Source organism: Rhamphochromis sp. 'chilingali' (genome assembly GCF_963969265.1).
Source record: "Rhamphochromis sp. 'chilingali' genome assembly, chromosome: 16".
Classification (NCBI taxonomy): domain Eukaryota; kingdom Metazoa; phylum Chordata; class Actinopteri; order Cichliformes; family Cichlidae; genus Rhamphochromis; species Rhamphochromis sp. 'chilingali'.
The window spans coordinates 25,251,339-25,272,399 of record NC_137943.1 but is presented as its reverse complement, the minus strand read 5'-3'; the positions used below and the strand labels follow the sequence as shown (position 1 = coordinate 25,272,399).

At 37.7% G+C, this 21,061-nt stretch overlaps 1 protein-coding gene across 1 annotated transcript in view; it reads right to left on the bottom strand.

Annotated features, from left to right (window-relative positions):
* The window catches only part of col11a1b (collagen, type XI, alpha 1b), an 80,965-nt gene extending 60,400 nt beyond the window's left edge, over window positions 1-20,565 (bottom strand). Inside the window, exons 1-5 of the mRNA XM_080907599.1 lie at window positions 20,152-20,565; window positions 13,864-14,028; window positions 10,336-10,549; window positions 8,517-8,679; window positions 560-688 (exon numbers count right to left, since the gene is read on the bottom strand). Coding sequence (XP_080763725.1) covers window positions 560-688; window positions 8,517-8,679; window positions 10,336-10,549; window positions 13,864-14,028; window positions 20,152-20,266 — 786 coding nt within the window. The 5' untranslated portion in view covers window positions 20,267-20,565. The remainder of the gene's footprint in view (window positions 1-559; window positions 689-8,516; window positions 8,680-10,335; window positions 10,550-13,863; window positions 14,029-20,151) is intronic.
* Window positions 20,566-21,061: the final 496 nt, after the last annotated feature.

The window sequence follows — 21,061 nt, the reverse complement described above, 5'->3', positions numbered from 1 at the left end:
ACACAAAGTGGAGAAAATGACAGATTTAGAGTTGACACAGAAACCCGTGCACGTACGTTCTTATTCATGGAGGACTGTTTGTAAAAAGTTTCCACACAAATTGCTGAAATTATTATTATTATTATTATTTTTGGTTTATTTCTCAGAGACTGAAACTGAGCTACATTAAACCAGGGCAAGTATACAAAACTGCACAGACACCTGGTATGTAATTACACCTTACACCCAGCCTTTCAATTCTTCCCATTTTACAAATTTAAATGTCATTTATCCCAGTCTCCTTTTTTGTCCTTTTAACTCATCTTTGACTCTCTTATTAAAAACATCAAAGAATAAAACCCTGTTTCTAAATTCCTGCTACTACTAACATATTTCCTCCCTTCCTGTTTCCTTAATTCTTTCGCTTACCACAAATATTTCTCTCTGCCTGCCTCTTCTCTATAAAATCCTCCCTACTTCCCCCTCCTCTCTCCCAGCTTTCTTTTTCTTTTTTGCTTCAGTTAAGCAGGAGATAGTGCTCCCACCTGATCTCTGTTTCTAAAGCTACCCCAGTACTGACCTCATACTCAGGTTCCTGAGCCTGTGGGGTGTCTTGATGGTTGGGGGTTTCACAGTCGGGGCTGTAGTGTTCACAGTAGTCATAGGCTGCCCTGGGGTCTGCCACTATCAGCAGCTGCTGGATGTCACCCTGGAAATGGAGGAGAAGAAGACTTTCAGCGAAAGACAAGTCAACAAAGTTTTAAGATGACAGAGTCACGAATTAGGATGCACGTTTCCCTGCTGCAAATTCAATTACCAGACTTTTTTTTTTATTCTGCGTATCCCTCAACATAAACGTTCTGTTGATTGTTAATTCACAATACTATATGAGTTGGTCAGTAGTGCTATTTAGTTCAGTGTAGTTTCTGCGAAAGCAGCTTTTTTCTAGTTTGGTTTGGCAAATAGCTCCAATACCAGGAAGCCTCAGACACTGCTGAGTAGAAGCTAGTCAGGGGCATGAAAAAGAGCTGAACAGACCACTTCCCATCTGCAGCTGGAAACAAAAAGCTTAGCACAGTAGCCTAATCTATCTTCATTTAATCCAGAATCCAGCCCACTAAGTTTAACTGTATTGTCCAGGTCTCTAAACAGCACAGAAGAGAATTTAAATAAATTAATGTTCCATGGGGTTTGCATTTAAGATTTTGCTTTTCACATTTCCCATTGCAGGATTACATCTTGGACCTTTTCAATCAATAATCCCTTTTCTTTCAGTCATTTGTTTTTGTCAATCACATAAAGCTTATTGAAAAAAAGGAAAGAAAAACAAATTTAATGTCAAATCTTTCAGAGAGTCTTCTTTGCAGACACCACTAACGTTTCTTTCTCTTGTCTTTTTTCCCCCACAATTACAAATAGAAACCAAATGTTAACGCCCATGTAGCATACACCTATTTCTTCAGCTTTACACCAGCACAGTGATAATAAAATGTGACAATAAAACAACAAGGCAGATGTTGTGCAGTACCAGAGGCAGTAGTCTCTTGACTATTAATTAAGGCTTTAGGGGAGTCTGTAAGCTTTTAAAAAGAGCTATTGTACAGTTCCTCCCCAACTCAGCCGTGAGGGACGGCAAGTCCCCTTACACAGCAGATAAATAACCAAGGCCTGTACTTATCTAAGGCTGTCTGTTTTTCATGAGCTTTTGGAAAAGGAAATTAGATCCCCGCTCCCAACTGTTTCATCAGCCAAAGGCTCTTTTTCCATGATCGTCTCCGAAGGAATTTCTAAACCAGGAACTGCTTTACTACTGATATGAAGCATTCTATCTATACCCATCTACCATATGGGCACCTCAGCTGACTTTTTCAGAATCCACGTGGACTAAGAAATTCAGTGGACAAACAAACAAGGAACATAACCTGAGTGCTGCATGAAGGTGAAGAGAGGCCACAAACAGGGTTGCATTAAATTACAAGAGGCAACATCTGTATAAGCTTAGATCTCTGGAACACATTAGAGACTAACCGCCCTGTGCTCCCATCATATGTGACCAGTATATTTCAACAGCCTATTAAACAACCAAAACAACAACAACTAACATACGTAAATAAATTTGACATATGGCTTAATGAAAGGATGTTAATGGCATATGTGCCATTTATTCTACAATTATCATAATTATGTTTGCCTATGACTCATTTGAAAATCCATCTTTCCATATGCATACATAGATTTTCCATGTAAAGACTATAACCTGTCTAGAGAAAGAAGGTGCTGGTGGTAAATGTTGGTAAAGCAATAGGAAAGAAAGAGATTACCTGCACCTGCTGTAACACTGACTGAAAGGAACAACAAAAGCTACAATGACAAGTCCCCCCTCAAACTAATACTCTAGCTGCTTGCTTGTTCTTTTTATAATTTACTACAAATGTATCCAAACTCAATGGTAGAAGATAGAACCGTTAATAACACAGACATACTGATTTTAGCAGAACTTCTTTCTGTTTCCTCTTTCTTCTATGAGTAGACAGTAACTTTTCAATTTCATGCTTTTCCAGTTCCTTCACTTAAGCATAGTTTGGCACTGGACAAGGCAACAATATATTTACTATAACAAGAAAATATGCACGAGTCCAAAAATGTCACCCAGGGATTTTCAAAAGACCACACACACTTGGCCCATTTATGAAGCCTGACAGTGATTCAGTCACCCCCAAATTCCACAATCAGCTTCTCATTCCTTGCCCTCCTGCTCTACCCCACCCTGGATTTATTCCTTGTCTTCATCTTGGTGCATTTGTTGATGTTAGTGTCTGTATTGCATTGCACAGCTCTCTGGCATTTTTTAGTTCTTCCTCAGAGTTATAGGAATGATCCACAGCAATGGTGTGGATCTCCTCAGAGTTGGCATGGACATAATGGGATGAATCATCTGTCTAAGCCACACTAGAATAAATCAATGAATGGATCCGCGGACAATGTGCATGTGTGTAAAACAACAGCCTCGATACATGTTAACTGTCATCTCCTGCTTTCACAGCAAACTTTAACCAAAGAGCAGGACATAAAAAGGATGAGCCACTAATCAAAGAAAAGCTCTGCAAATTTATCTTTAATGCACAGGAAAACCATTTAATTCACTAAATATTTACACAAGAGTAAGGAAAATAAATGTGGGCTGTTTTGTTTCTTAAATGTGCACATTTCACATTTGATTTTAAGCAAAGAGGGATAAAACAGAAGACAGACACTCTTAGATGTCCTTGGGTCTATGACCAGGGAATTCTAACATCTGCTGCAAGTAGTCGCCCTTGCTAACAAGGAAAAAGAACTGCACATGGAAAATTACATGCAGGCGGACGGTTTGTTTCTTATCTATAAAACCCATCCTTACTTTTTTTTGTTATGAAATATTTACTTTTCCTAGAAATGTTAGCCCTTAAAACTGACTTTCTTTGCTATGCAGATGACACCCACCTATATTTCCCCATAAAGTTTGGTGCTACAGATACATCTTGAATTATCTCCTGCTAAAGATTGGCCTCTTTCCAGTCCCTTTTAAACCTCAGATTTATTGTATGGGTTTGTATCAATTAGTTGTAATATTAGCTGCATTATTTAAAATGTTTTTAATCAGTGTGCCCCTTTTATGTTGCCTCAGAAATCTTTTTTGTTTTTAATTGTTTATGTTAATGCTTTACCCTGCTTTGAAGTTTTAAACTGTTACTCTTTTGTATAATATCTTGTCTTTTTTCATAAAGCACGTTGTTTTTAACACAGGTATGGTGTTGATTGTGATGATATTTGATAATTAGCACACATTTCTTCATCCATAAGTCTCAACATTCATTATTTATTTAATTTCATTGTGCATCCTTTTAGACATTATTTATTCTCATTTCACATATATTTTTAAGACTGTGAAGACTTTTACTCTTAACCGTAATACTGCCTTGATTTTTGTTCCTGCAGACTGTGTATATCTGCAATTGGTTAAATAAAATGACATCGAGTCAGGCTGTGCAGGATATTAAATTCAAGGTGGATGTCCACAGTTTCTAAGAGAAATCTGTTTGTATTTAAAGTATTTAAAAATATGAAAACTAGAATGAACTGCAATCCTAAAACATAGACTTAATTCAACTTAATTTATGAGTTATTGCCAGAGAAAAAGACCTGTCCTATAAAGATGTGAATGTAGTGTGATGTAGTCTGGTATCTGTTCTGATTAGTCAATATAACGACAGGTTATTTTTCTTTGTCTTTGGGATTGAGAATGACTGACCAAGAAAACGGAATTTGCCACCATATGCTCAATCACTTACACAAAAAGACTTGACCTTGTAAGCGTGCTAAGACATGATCCATAGTTTCCTCTATGACAGCAACTAAGTAGGTAAATATGGCACTAAATGTTACTGCCTGTGGACAGGTATACCAGGTAGTTTTAACTTGTGGAGGGAAAATTAATACACAGAGAACACATAGTTATGAAAACACTATGTAAGCTAACAGCTAGCCTTACTTAACATAAAATTTGGGGTGCTCCAAATATTTCACTGAGCCAATAAAACTTTTCACTGGAATTACTTTGTAGAATAAAATAAATAAAACTTCAATAAAACAGCAGGTGAACCTCTGAGGGCACCATGTCCATCGTGCATAGGTGTTATTGCAGATGTTTTAGCTTTTTAAATTAAAAAAAGCATTTTAAATAGACACTGCATATAATTATTTTATTTTTTCTCACAGTAATTCACTCGAGTATTTTCTTTACTTAACTTCTCACACATACCTCTGAACAAGCTTGGCATACTGATCATATGCAACACCTATTTTTCCAAACTCTGGGGAGGGAATACATCTTGAAAGAGCCAATACACAAATGGAATTTCAAAACTGTACAAGTACAACAATTAACCAAGTAGCACAAAGGAGGAAAAGTGTATAATACTCTCCAGATTTCTTACAGTATTTCATCAAATGCAGCCACTGTGGTCAGCGCAGGGATAACGTTTCTTCTCAAGCACTGGGGGCATACAAATGTCTTGCACCCTTCAAATATTAAAACATTTGGCCTGCCAGTAGCTCACAAAACTGTTGAACTATTTGAACCATCTGTTTGCCTGTCTGCCCACACTTTCCTCACTTCTTTCTCTGTCACTTTTTCCTTGATCTGCTCTTTTCTATCAGGCAGTTCTTTTTTATTACTTTGCTCAAAATACAAAGGTAACAAATGGTGGGACTGAACTATATGCAATTATATATGTAACTAGGGCTAATTTATAGGGAAAATGCTACAGAACAAAAATGTTCTCATTTACAAATCACAGTGAACAAAAAACATAAGCAGTGACTGATGACATTCTCATCAACCTTGACATTAAATACGAACATTCCTATTACACAATCTTTACCAAAACATTTTGTGACAGATATTAGAGGGTGAAAATGACTGAGGCAGATGAGAAACACTCACAGCGCTCAACTTCTCTCAAGCCAATCATAAACAATGATTCACTTTAAGGCTAAGAGCACATCAGACTCTTGTTATATTCCCCTGCCAAGGACTGTCCTGCTTGAGGGACAGTGTTTTGGAATGAAACACTGTCCCTGTGCAGCAATGACAGACACATACACAAACCATCTCCGCCTCTCTCTCTCCGACGTACACACATGGACGCTCACACTTTTTCGCACAAAACAACACAAACGTAAACACAGAGACAGACATCTGGCACAAACAAAGAATCCTTTAAAGTCTGAAAAGTCGATTTGCGTAAAAACAAGAAGAGGAGATGATTTTACTTTGAATATCTTGTGGCTTTTATTTCAAAGAAGAAAGAGGGGGGGAAAGGCATTTGGAGAACCGGTCAGTGAGCATATCTCTTAAACAGCTGTGCAATCCTAGCCAAGACTAAGCACACACTGATCATATTTTCCCCCAGTGTTCACTCTTCGGTGCGCTTCCAGCTTTGACACCTGCTTATGCAATCTACTGCAGTAAGGTAACCTACTCACAGCAACTGGAATGAGAAAGCATCATAGTGTAATTACACATAAACACAAGCTTTTTTTGCTCACCAGCCACAATTAGTATTTTAGATTGAAGAAGACTGTTCAGTCTAAGAAGATTGTTTCTTAGAATTGCACATTATCAAATCTGTTAACCTATCTGAAGGTTTGCTGCAGGTAAACTAAGTAAACTAAGTCTATGGTGTCCACTTTTTGTGAGTGTGAGACCAAAACGTGGACACCATAGCTTAATAGAACTTTAAATAAATGGAAACAAATTACATTCTGTTTCTTTATGAACAAATGATCTATTTAAAACACGTGGAGCAACTTCGAGAAAGTTAATTAATGAATTTATCTATATCTGAAGCTTTAGAGGATTTGGTAGGCATCCTTTAAAACTTCAAAGCAAGTCAGGCGTAACTCTTACTCCCAGCCGTCACGCTACACTAAGGTGAATGACTCATAGCTCTGTATTCAGTATACAGGCATGAATGTTATCAGGCACCTCTTAGACTGAAAGCATTTTTTAAAAAAACACAATGTCTTCTCCACCAGCTATGTAATCAAGTCAGATAGAAATCCAACTGAAATGAATTCAACATTTTAGAGTGAAAACATCATTTTTGGTGTACCTCCACAAATTTTTAACATGAGTACATTTTATATATAAAAGACTATGAAAGAACTGGTCTGCTGATTGCAAAGCTGTTTTAAATTTTCACAATACATTTATCGAGATAGTCCGGAAAGTTTCCGCAGCCTACAAGGTATTCTGTGATATGCCTATAACAGCTGTAAATTTACAAAGAATCCCAATGCATAACTTAATGAGCAAACTCTAAACATAGCACATGGCTTTCATATACTTTCAAACAGGCTTTTATCTATAAGAATATGCTAACAAACAACTTTGTGGCCAGTAAGAATTTTTTCCAAAAACAGTGCAGCTTGCCCACAAGTAGCAATTTTAAAATCAACACGTCTTGTGTTATTACACTTGAAGTGGAAATAATTACAGCTTAAGATACAATTCTAGCTGGAGCTTACTGTGTGATGCACTGATCAAAAACACCTTGCAAATCATAAAAAACGTCTTGGAACACAAGGAATCATTTTCTTCTTTCTAGGTTTTACAAAGAGCGCATCCTACATTGCTCTGTAATTTAATATCATTTAGCTTATTGTATTTTGAAACAAAGAACACTCACGCAAGCCAAATGAGAACTATTAAATCAGACTTAAAAACAGAAAAGAATGACTGTGGTAAGTTTTCACTTTATCCCCTTTAATCTTATTCACCTTAATTATATTAACCAGAAATCACTTTGGAATTCATTCATTCATTATGACCTAAAACTAATTTATTTCATTATAGTTAATGACATATGCATAAAAATAAAGCTGTAAATCTACATGGGGAAAAAACATATAAGTGAAGAGAAGCAACATCACAATTTCAAGTGGTTTCACTGTGGAAAGGCATCTCTGACCTAGAAGCAAACTTTTTGCTGACTGCCGAACTTAGCAAGCATTCTACATTCAGCTAGCCTCCAAGCAAGCCTAATGCGTTTCATGCCATCATTTATTTCACATCTGCTGCTGAGCACAAAGTTACCAGTTCCCAGAACCATTTTATCACTGTCCTCTTAATTTTGATTCTGCTTCTCACAGTTACTGATCAATTGTGACACAATTAATTCATAAAAAAACATAATATAGTTTAGGCAGTCGACATCGAACAGACCCCTTTATTTCCTTTGTAGTTAAATATCCAAATCAAATTAGTGCTGAGAGAAAAAAAAAAACACATTGAGTAGCACACTGTGCAAGTAGCCTTCATAATAACATTGCCTATGGCTCTTGCCAAGTATACAAAGCCAATATTGTTGTTCTGGCCAATAAAATTCCCTATTATATATATGCACACAGAATGAAAGGCAAATAAAATGTCTGGCCTTAAAGCTTTTGGACTCTAAGTATTACAAACTACAACTGTCACAGTGTTAAATGGAAATCATTGAGAATAATACTCACAATGTGCGTGCAATTAAGCTTAAACAGAAAAGAGAAATTGTTGGCATCTAGGTCAGTTTTCTGTAATAGTTTCAAGGCTTAATGAATGCAATCTATTGGTGAATGTCTGCATTACACATATGTAAGACATTCCTATTGCAATTATGTGTAAGCAGGTTTTTACCTGTATAGCACTGAATCTTTGCAAACTTTGTACACCCATAACTCCATAAAAATGATCATACTCTAAAAAAAACTGTATTCAAGTCTTCTGCCCAGATGCAGCCTAGGAAAGCAATAAAGCAACAATATGACTGCAACAGGCTTGCAGCTATTCACACACCACATGGTATAAGTTTCTCTTGTCTTATCACCTAGCTTGCTGTAAAACAAATTAGTCCCAAATTTGACAACGGTCTTTAAAATAATTTCACAACATAAACACCACCAACCACACAGAGAAAATACTTCAGGTGAGAAGATATTCAATATGGCCGTCATACCTCAAAGACCTCTTCATCTAGGATTCGGGTGCCAAAGACTGTGATGCCCTCTGTGCTGATAATGGCATGGTCACTTCTGGCGAGTGGTCTTGTCACCTTTTTCTTACAGTCCACAATGATGGTAACGCTCTTCTTCTCCACACTGATAGCTACACGATGCCATCTGTTTAACAAAGAAGGACATCAGAAATACAACAATGACCCTCTGAGTTTTAGGAAAACTGCTTCAGTCCACGGCTAAGGGAATAGTTAACATTTAGTTTAGGAAGTGGAAACGCTTACCAGTATTTGCTATCACATCTGGAGTTGGATATGAAGCTCTATATGATTATACTGGTAAATACAGTCACAGGACTTATTAGCTAGATCAAGCTAGTACTGGTTTAGACCTCCGTTTGCCTTCAAAACTGCCTTAATTCTTTTGAGGCACAAATTTGACAAGGTACTGAAAACAGAGATTTTGGTCCATATTGCTAGGACAGCATCCATCATATGTATCTCACATTTCACTACATCCCAAACATGCTCTATCGGACTAAGATCTTTAGGTCAGTACAGTGAACTTATTCACTTGTTCAAGAAATCATTTGAGATTATTTGAACTTTGTGATGTGACACACTATCCTGCTAGAAGCAGCCATCGGAAGATGCATACACATTGATCATAAAGGGATACTCATGGTCAGCAACAACACTTGTAAATGATGCTGCTGCTTCCAATCAGATCAAAGGCCATTCTCTGTAAACCCTATAGATTATTGTATATAGGGAAATACCACTAGATCAACAGTTGCTAAAATATTCAAACCAGCCCACCTGGTACCTACAACCACACTCAAAGTCACTTAAATTGCCTTTTTTCTCCATTCTTATGCTTATTTTAAACTTCAACAGCTTATCAGGATTAGCTGAAGTTCAAAAGCAGTTGAGCTGGTCCACTGAACAAAGTGGCCAATGAGCGTATGTAGCTTAGCTTAACTTAGTCTAATGTGTAGAAGGATAAAACAGCTAGCCTGGCATCAATGTACCAGCTTGCACTGGCACAGTGCTATTTGCCCTGTGGCATCTGGAGAGCTATGCATAAATTTCCAAGAAGTACATGCAAAAGTTGTTTTTTTGTTAACTATGAAAGTATTCTTCAGTTTTTGCCAGAAGAGCATGTGAGTATTTTCAAACTAGTTGGACTAGTCCTATGAATGGATCCACATTGATTGAGCTGTATATTTTCACTATTTATCACCAACAAAGAACAACTCATGAAATCGCTGCAAGGCATTTCTGTTGGCATTTATATGAAAGATTGCTGGCAACTTTTAACAATGATTTGTTTCAGCTTCATTGGACAGCTATGAGAATCCTGTCCTTTACTGCATATCAGTGTATTGCAGTGTAGCTGTAAATAATTTAGAAAGGCTGTCATTAAATTGTTGCCAGCAATTTATTTGCCATTACTGTCTGAGTTGTTCCATATGGTGTTAATGACTGAACAACATATGATGATAATAAATGTGCAGAGCTGCGTGTCAGTTTACCAGGCTGGAAGAGTTAAGTATGCACTGAGTGCCTGAGAAAATACTAACAGAGCGGTTCTGCTTAGCACAAAATATAACCTGAATCTTTTAAAATAGAAAAAATTACCCTAAATGTGCTGCTTGTGAGCTAACCTCACAATTTCCATAACAAACAAACTCCAGATTTTGAGATATTGCTGAGATAATGGGATAACTGCACGTGGCATAGAAAATGTACTATTTAGGGGACACAAAAGTCTTTCATCTACATTTTCTCTTCTAGTGTGTTAAAGCGCTCCGTCACTTACTTGCCATCAGAAAGTTTGACGGAACGGAACAAAGGGTACTCGTCTGGGACAGGCTTGCCATGCTGGTCCTCATATTGGAAGATAGGGGAACGGCCCACCTCTACTCCAAGCTGCTGCACGCCTTGCTGGTTGTACACAGAAAGCAGGAAGGACTGGAGGCCAGCCTTGGGCTTGATGGTAAACACTATAGAGAAATCCTCTGGGAATACCCCCCCTAAAGGTGGAACACGTAAGAGAAATATTGGGCTGTCACATTAGTAAAGATGAATATAGAGTTTATATAGTCCTAAAATTGCTGAAATGAACATGTTTTACACCAATATTCTGATTAAGAGCAATGTAACGATAAAACAGCAGACATGAAAGCTACATAGCAGAACCAAGATAGATTTAATAGTTTGATAAAAAATATCTCTTATGGGAACTTTATTATTTCATTTGTTTGGTGTTTATCAACACTTCTTTTTGCCATCTCACTGTGTACAATGATATAATGAACATAAACAGAAGGACATGATAAATTAACAAACATGTCAGCGTTTTTACTTGCTCACGGGCACAGAGTGTGTATTTTGCTTGTAATAATTAAAAACTTTCAAACTGTCCTCCCTTAAGAAGCATTTGTGCTACTGGAGACTTCCTTTTACCTTGTGCCCTGTCTTACAAACCTTCTTCTGATGTTATAACTAGGGCAATTGTATTGTAATTAGTAGAGAGAACTGCTTTTGCTCCAACTTTCTCTCCTCAGATTAACCCACAAAGTCTAGACTACTGGACGCGAGTCCGTTTTACTGGGGAAGTTAAACGAAACCTTGGCATGTCCTGAAAGGCCTTGGTAGTGGTGATGCAGCCGTATTAACTTTATAAGGGCTATAAATACAGCAACTCAAACAAATGTCATATTTTTGTGAACATAATAGTTTGGTTCAATGAAAAAATAACTAATACTAGCCAAATAAAAGTCCAATTATTCTGACTGAGGACATTTTGACACTTTACTTCATGACACCTCCAACACCTCACCTCTCAGGCTCACTTATATTACTCAAGTTTCCATTAGTGAACATGAGCATGCTGTCCAGTTAAGCCAAAAATTACACAGGCTTATTTTCTAATTCCTTCAATTACTGCATTTTAGTCTTTCTTTTTGCTCTTTGAAATGTAGCCAGATTCAAAAAGAGTAACACACACTGCACTGACTGGGACATTTCATTTCACAGCAATGAATCCTTAATAAATTTCTCTCACTTTGCTGGAAGTCCATTTTGAGTAAGTAAGCAACTGGGGACCATTTCTAAACTTTGCCCTAGTAGTAAATGAATAACAGGCCGCAAAGGGAGGCATGATTTGTTTGAGCAGCCATGCAAGCAGCAGTGGTATATTATAATTTGGGGGACTAGAAAGAGATCTCATATTTTTTTTCCAGATTAGCTTCTCCTCACTGCCTCCCTGTTAAAACCAGAGGTCTCAGTGTGCAGCTCTACTTGTGGTTCCTCAAGCTTGCAAAAGGTAGATTGGGAGGCAGATGCTTCAACATATGGTTCTCCTGCACCAAGCTTCCAGTTTGGGTTTGAAAAACAGACTTCCTTTCTACTTCTGAAAGTCAGTTTAAATTTTGCTTTTTGATAAAGGATATAGTTAGGTCTAAATCAGGTGAACGATCCCTTCATTGAAGATACTCTATTGTGGAAACAGACACTGTGGCCCTAGCCCAGATTCATTCCTATCTGACTCCTTTCACTTCCCTGTGACAGGGTGTAGGTTGGTGCATTGTAAAGTCTCTTTGAACAAGTCCACATGGTTACAAAAAGTGGCAGGCACATGGATGTCTGCTTAGAGCTTCCTGTTCACCAACTGATGACAACATTTATGCCACTCAGACCCAAGAGAGGCCTAGCAAACCTGCAGATGGGGAAACTAGAACACACATATTAGTTTTGCTGCTATAAGCTCAGGCTGCTGGGGAACTTCCTATGATACACTGAGCATTTCCGCTTCCCCTTATCACTCTCCATACTTTTATAGGTCACTCCTGCATGTGAATACATTTTGTCTTCTCTCTCCCATAGGTTGCCCTATGTTTTACAGGAACACCATGATTTTCTAATATTTCAGACTTAAAAAATCAACTAAAAATTTGACATTTGGCAAATTTGCTTCTGTTAGTAGATAATAGGTTTTGTTCTCTGCAATTGATTACTGAAATTGGGATTTGCCGAGTTTTGTTTAAAATCTACTTCCTAATAAAATAAATATGGATTAAGTTCTCAAAAACAGCCTAATAAAATAAATGTGGCCTCTCAAAAACAGAAGGGCAACACACTCCAAATGCACATACAGTACAATATGAAAAACCCTTCTAAATTTCACTACCTTAACCACAGACTGAGCATCCACATCTGCCAGCAATTAAACTTGAGGAAAGACACTTTGTTGGACAAGATCAGTGTACAAAACAATAGACATGCTTTTGTTGTTTTTTTTGTAACAGATTTGTCAGTTTTACCAAAATATCAAATAACAAAAATCTGGTGCTGCTCCGCTTACTTTAGCCATGTGTTTACACGCACCATTGTAGATTACCATCCCCTATGGGTTCTTGGAGCAAACTGAAATTCATTGCCATCCTCTAGAAAATGATTCTGGAAAGTCTGCACTGGATTTTAAATGACAGACTTTAACACTAAAGGATTTTATGAGTCATTTATCAAATCATTCTTTGTTATTTTTTGTGAAATACAATCATCTTTAACTCTTTTTTAAAACTTTATTATCCAGTGGTTCAAGAAAATAAAACTTAATCATCATACTTTAATCCAAACAACAATTGGCTTGAGCAGCCATGCAAGCACCATAGCTTCACCGATATCTGCCACCCTAACACTTTTTTCTCAGCTAAAATCTCTATGCCAGCATTGGATGAAGTTCCATAATACATTCATTTATTTTCCACGTTGGATGAATTCTAAAAACTGCTAATTTGGCAACGTTTCACCCCCAAATTGAGTCAGAATTACAATGTCTTTGACCTAAAAGCACCAAAACTTTTTAAATCAACCTTACTTACTCAACCTTACTTAACATTAACATTACACTTTACATCACCTGATGCCTTCAATTGCAATAATTTTACAATGGATATATTAGCAGTTGTCTAGAAAGCCTCACAAAGTTTCTAGTATTGTTGTACAATGTTAGTTGTAGCTTATCTTACAGGAAGGCTATTTTAAGTGCTTAAGTTTTTATGCAATATGATGGCAATTTCCATTACTAATATCTGAAATGAACTGGTCAAATTATGTAAAAACAGTCAAATTAAAGTGCATATTCCACACTACCACAAACATATGTGATCAATAAATAAAGTTCTCAACAACTTGTGTAATCCTCAAGACTCATTTTATAATCATTCTATGGTCTCTAGCATTTAAAATTGGGAGTGTTTGTTTGTTTATCTGCTTTATGGAAGACCTACTATTGTACTACTGTTTCAGTTCCAGTGTAAATACTGAGAAGTGAGGAGTTTACCTGGGAAAAGCTGCTTAGTCGGAGCACTGAGCTGAGTCCTTTTTCCCACTCGATAAGCTACGTCGGGTTTGGATCCTCTCCGCACTGTGCAGAAGCCTGCTGTTTTCCTTATTCCTTCAGGAGAGCTCTGAAAGTCCAGCACCTTCAGTACATCCACGGGTTCAGCTGTAGAGAGAGAGAACAATGAATTGATAAAAATCATCAACAATTTTTCTTATACAACAATTAGTAATGCACTAAAACACAATTTTTGCCACCACAAAAAATAAAATCATTACTTTATTAAGACTCAAAATTTATGTCAGATTTTCATGTACAGTTGTAAATTTTAGTAGTTGTAAATAAAACTACTTCCATGATGAGAAGCCCTGTAAATGAGATACTGTTACAAAGTTGCAACTCTTAAAAGTTGAGTGAATAAGTGAGTCCTCAGTCTGAATGACCATATCGCCAATTGCTAAACCTATACTAAGTGCTGCTGCTATGTAAATATAAGTAGTTAAATAAAATACCAGTTGAACAAAATGAAAGCTGAGCTGATTTATTGATTAATTTAATTTTTATTTTATTATGTTTTTAGTGTCTATGTTGCATGTAACTTTACAGTACACTATAAGCATAGTTAACAGAAAGTCTAATCCAACTTGGCATTTTGATGATAAATCAGCATTTACACTCATTACACCCCTTGCTTTTTCAAGCTTTTTCTTGGCCAAACCTGTCAGTTCAACCAGTTGTTGCTTTATGAGCTGCCTTGGCAGAGGAGCAATAAAAATGTTAGGAACCAGCAGACATAATTGCCCCCCTCCTTACCTCCCCGGTTACCCCCACAGCTAAAAGCCACAGCATCTATGGGATGATAAAAATCATTGCTGCTGATCACAGGGTCTTTGGAATAAGGAGAACACAGCAAGGGGTAGCTTTACAAGCTTCTTAACACTACTAAGCTCTTTTCTATCAATGGATCTGAAAGTCAGAGGTGAAACTGCACAGAACAGCTATAAAAACTATTTCCCATTTGCTCTCTCTCCTCCAATTATCAAACGCTTACTCCAACCTAGTCTTTTTTTTGCATGTCTCCTTCTCAAACAGTTTTTCTTCTTAAAACCCTATCTTGAGGCACATCATTAGTTACACTGTAATTACAGGGGATTTAGGTAGCCTAATAGTCTATCTTTAAGGTTTGTGTATATACGGAAGGGTTGACGTCCAGAAGAACGTAATTTGTTGATTAATGCATATCTGCCCGAGGCTGCATTTGCTGAAAAATATACAGTAAGAATAAGTCAGCATTCAAAGATAATTATGAGTGCTGTCTTGCATGGGAAAGTAAATGGAAGAAATGTGTAGGCCTATCAGCAATCACCAATGCAGTCTATTCATTTTACAGACATTCAATACTGCAACATTACTTTCTGACCGTTTTAAAACAACGATATGTGTTTTTAAGGCTGGCTTACATAGTGTATTTTAGACTGACACACAAAACTTAAGTCGTATCTACAAAAAGCTAATATTACCCTTACCATCACACCCTGACTTCATCAATCTTGTGCTAGTAATGGACAGCTCAAATTTCAAATGCAGGTGCCAACCAGTTACACAGAAGCTATTTGAAGGTAATATTAGCTAACATAAATATGAGCTACCACAAGCTACTGGTAATACCATAACAGCAACAACAAAACCCCCGAAAGTAGTGGAACAGCTTTAATGTTTCAGTCCTAAATATGTCGTTTTCTTTCAAAAGTTACATAGCCTGGCTTTATATAAGAAGTCAATAATAAAGCTATGATTGATTTTTGTTTGTTAGCGCTACGTTTGAAATTTTAGTTGCTAATAATATACAAGCATTTCACAAAAATTTAAATATCAAACACTTCCCATAATTTAGCTTTTTTAATGACGCACACCAAATGTTATATAATCTCTGCATAGTAAATGTTAGTTTACTGAGACAAATTAAAACTTGAGCGCTACAAATGTTCTGCAGTATTGGCGAGAAACATGTTTTTAACCAAATCTTAATGAAACATTAAAAGTGGATATTTAATTTTCAATGGGGACTATCGTGCTTTTGCTTATTTTCGGTCTTGTGTGTATTGTTATAGTGGGTGTTACAATGAGGTATTTGCAAGTAATCCCTATGAGCCAAAAGCACAACCTTCCAGGAGCTCCATTTCATACGGGTTTCTTTCTACTCTGGGCAGATTTGCCTAATATGGTCATTTCAGGTGCACAGTTTTTTGCTGTTAGCACAGATGCCCCAAACTTCTGCTGAACACACCTTGGAAGGGCCAACCAATCAGACGAAGAAGAGCTGGTCTAAGGAAGTATAAGGGAGCTCAAACAGATTGTTTCAGATACTGAATAAATTAAGCAAATTGTGAATCATGCAATGATAGTTGGTAGACTCTATGAATAAAAGCGCATAGGTTGAAATAAGCAAAATAGGTCTCCTTTAAACTTGGGTTCAGCGCAGTTCAACCGCCATTACAAACCAAGTATATACTTTCCTTTAACAGCTACAGAAACCACAGAAATAAAAACCAGGACAACTGTGTCCAGATATCACACAACACATTTGTCTTTTGAATGAGTCAAGGATGAGTGAGTGAATGAGTCTTCAAAGGCCCAGTAATGATAAACAATGTCTGAATGGTCAGCTTAAAATCTCACAGGGACCAGAAGGACTTTAAAGAAAGGGAGATAATAGGCTTAAAGGGAACTCTCCCTTGCCAGGAAAAAAGCCTAGATTAATGTGTTTGATACTGGCAAGAAAACTTTGTGGGAAAATTATTAAAGGGGATCAGACAAAAGCCTTTCATGAAGTTTACAGTGCCGAAAGTCTCCTCATTGAACTTACACTACTCAGCTAAACTCTATGACATGGGAGGGAAATTTGGTTAAAACATATGAAGTAAAGATCAAAATCACACATACATCATATTTCAATAACTTTAATGTAAAGTTTCATAAAAACAACCATTTGGGGGTTTTTTTGGGGTTTTTTTTAGGCAAACCACAGCCTAATTTGAATTGGCCTTTCACCATACCTTTAGATTGTGTCTTTTCTCAAAACATAAAAACATAATGCTGAAGGAATTATTATATAAATATTCAGCTGTACATTTTCCATTTTTTTAGTCATGTGGCACAAAAAGACAGGAAGTGCTGATGTAGCAGCTCCTGTTCACTTTTAGGAACCAAGAAAAGGTCTAATGGGTGGTGCTATAAGTTGACATGCTGAAACCATTATGGCTTTTTATACTGGCACCACTCCCTGTAGCCCCCCCCCCCAACTAAAACATACACGAGACTAAAGTGAGAAGGCCCCATCCCTGTAGCTACTTCTCCCGTGACCAGAAAAATAACAACTTGAGTGGAGAATCAACCCGCTCATGCTCAGGGGTCGGGTCTGAAATTTTAGATCACGCGAAGCTTTCCAGATCTGCTCCTCGAGGCATTTATGCTGATATTGCTCCAGATAATCTGGTGCCACAGTGCACAATTCTTGAATTTCATTTGTTGAGCATGTGTTAGGCAAGCTGCTCTACTAAGAATCTATTTTTTAAGGCTTTTTTTTTTTTTTTGCTGACACTGCACAAAAAGCTGTTTAACAGACGGAGCGACTTCTGACTCAAACACAGACAGACTTAAAAAAAAAAAAGAGAGGAACTGACTGCCAGGTTTTAAACCTCACAAAAAATGCCTCATAAAAAGCAATACAGTCTGTAGCTCTTCTGAGTATTGTCCCAAGTACAGAGCTACTGGTTCTTGAAAAAAGTCAAGCTTGGACTAAAGGTCTCTTTGTGAGTTTCAGAATGCCTTTCTGCATTACTGCATACCTCAAGGCCTCATATATTCCAGATGTGCTGAATTGGCCAGGAACCCCCCACAGACCCACCCACCAGCATCCCATCACCCCCCTGTCCTCCCCCAAACTTTTCAGCTCCTTTCCTTCCACAACCATTCTTTCACAGAAGCCCTGAAAAACAGGCAATATCCCAAAACCATTAAAGATCCCAAATGAGTGGGCACAGCTTCATCCTGCCAAGGAGGTCGAGCCAACATAGCGTATACTGAAAAAAGATTCCCATCTTTCCACCCTAAAAAGAAATAAACCATATTCTAATGATAAGGATGTAAAACCACAAGAGAGAGAAGACAGTTCTCTCGTGCTAAAGGTACCAACGCAGTTTCAGACTCTCCACAGTCTAGTCTGAGGGGTAATTTGTCGGTCTCTATGATTTTTAATGACAGATCTTCTTATTTGCTGTCTGGGACCTGTGATATACTATCTGCCATGTTAACGATCTACTAACATGACAAACTTTGGTGATTCTTCCTCAGGCAATAAAGCGTGCAGTAACATGAAAAACCTCTGTTACATTCATTAAAGCATTTTAACCAGCAGACTCTAACACTATGAAATACATTTTTTTTGGCAAAATGTCCAACTCTCCTCATCCCAACACTTCTCAGAGCAATACATTTTGATGTTTAAGTTTAGACTTGTGATTAACTTAATCTGTGACATTCTGACTTAATGTCTTTTGTGGCTCTGTGGTCATGCAGCGGCATCTTGGGATGACTTGTCGGTCTTTTTCGTGTCGCTGCCATCTACTGAGAGTTGGCAGCATAGGCAGCAATTAGTGTACACTGGAAACCCTGTAAATGTTTGCTAGCACATCATGCAATTATGGTAAGTTTAAATATCTGTCAGAATGAAGGAAGATGGGCAGTGCGAAAGCTGTGCCACTTAGATATTTGCTTTCATAATCTTTTCATTTTGCTTCTCTGCAATTTTCCCTCTGCTGAATCACTTTGTTGTGTATCACAGTACACAAAAAACAATGATGAATGATGATGGATTTAGACAGTGGTGGGCTTGTCCAGTTAGCATAAATTAGCCAAAATTACGTGTTACAATATATCATCTTCTGATTAGCATAGCCACTTAAGACACATTTTTATTTTCTGTCGCCATCTGAAAGGATCAATAATCACATATCTGGTATCAAAATAATACAAGTGTTTAAATAAGTCTACCCAAACAGATGCATAGTTCTGAAACACACACAAATTTATCTTGGCAAAAGCCACAGTTCACTATGAATACCTATGTGATTTCATTTGATCTTCAATTTCATCGTTTTTATGACCCACATATGTATTTTCAAAACAAAGAAAAATACTCCTTTCTTTTTTCCACCTCCCTCCCCTCCCTCTTCTTTTCCCCCCTCCTTGGACTAGGAGCCCAGATAATGTGGAAAGATGGTGATCCTTCAGGCCAGAATATGAGTCTCCCTCCCAGATTTCCACAGTCTCGTGCCCAGTTATTATATAAACTTACAAAACCCATCACAAAACCTATATGTTTAAAATTATACTGTGCTACTGTAAACTCCGTTGACAGCTGTCAGACTGTGAAATAAACATGGTAGGCTACAACTTTTCAATCAAAAGAACCAAAGTTTTCCACCACATTTAAACCATTTTGTGGATTTGATTAAAGCATTGGACTCTTGCTACATATTTATGCTGTAAAAACTTAAAGCATTATCCGTGGGCTCCTGGTCATTACTACCTAAAGTCGAGCGTAAAATTTCTGCGTAAAACCTGCAGTTTATTTTGTCTGAAGAAGGATTTAAGAGCCCTCTCTGACCACACCTGGATGGCATCCATCACTCACTCACATACTCAGAGGAAAGGGACATCTTCGCCTATGTGTGCCAAGAATCAACTCTATAGCACTTGCGCTCTTGAATGATATATAGCTTTAGATGACTTTAAAGTCGTTTCAAAACTATATAACTCTCTATATGTAGCTTTAGATAATTATACAAAGTTCAGACACATGTGACCGGGAAGACCACCTTAAAGATTCTGAAATCTTGAATATGTTGGAAAGTCACATGATACAGCTTCATTTTGGTGTCAGCATTTATGAAAAGAAGAATCTTTGGAATTCTTATGATACTTCTGATAAATGTATTTACGTTTTTTAAATAATATCGTTGACAAAAACAAACAAATAACAAAACAGGCAACGAGATGGAAAATGTTTACTTGGCAACTAAAAATGTATATAAACTGAGTTAAGGTGAGTTTAAGTGATGGCGCCCGGGACACCGGGCATTAATTGAAATGAAAGCTGAGACCGTTTATAGCTACCGACTAAGCCTACTGGCATCTGGGCTGCCTGCCAGCATGAGGCGCTTTCAAACTGTCAGGGATGCCCTAGACCCGGCACAGTGACTGAGGTGTATAGGAACAGCATCTTACCTGCTCTAACATTGGCAGCCTGGAGAATTAAAATAACTGTGACCGTAACGATTAGCGTTGAATCCCATAGCCACCTTTTCGTTTTCCACCTGGTGGTCCATCTTTGCATCTCCATGGTGAGCGCCCCCAGCTATACGGAAAACGGGCGACTTTCTTTACAATTTGATCCCGTCGACAGTCCACAAAAATGTGCTTATACTACAGCGCCATGTGGGAAAGTACAAGGATGCTTCTTACAGCCAGACTGGGCCCTTCAGATCCGATTCCCCTTTAGCCCAGCTCTCGCACTGGTGGCAAAGGGCTTTCATGAAAAAAGCGCAAGCCACTCCGTTCCCTGAGAGTTGTGCACCGTGAGGAGGCTGGACTAACGCCGCAACACTGAACCTGAACCGGCTCTGAGATACTGACACTGGAAAATCCTTCCTTCATCAAATCACCAGTTGGGAAAGTTGTCTCTGGGCCCGCCCCTTGTGCTTTGGATGAGGTCTAAACAGCAGCACGTAGAGCATCACTACATCCCAGTGCAAACTAATTATAGAAGACAGTACATGCCCTAGAGATACTACAGCCCGACAGTCTCAGTAGCATCTATCCTTAAAGACTGTGCTTTATGGAGTTATGGAAAAAAAGAAGAAAAAAAGCGGCAAATAAGGAGAATTCCCTCATTTCCTAAATTTTAACCTGAAAGAAAAGAGCTTATATTAATGATAGAGGAGATACAGAAGTGGAGGCACTAAATGCAAATGAAGCTGTGGGGTGGAGCTGTTATTTTAGACGTTTCCTGAAAGCAAAAGAATGTGAAAAGAGTATGAATAGCTCCAGCATGGGCCAATGGTTAATATAAAAGCTTCTGTGGCCAAAATGGAATATTTTCCAGACTCCAGGAGTTTCCTCCAGAGCACTTAGATTT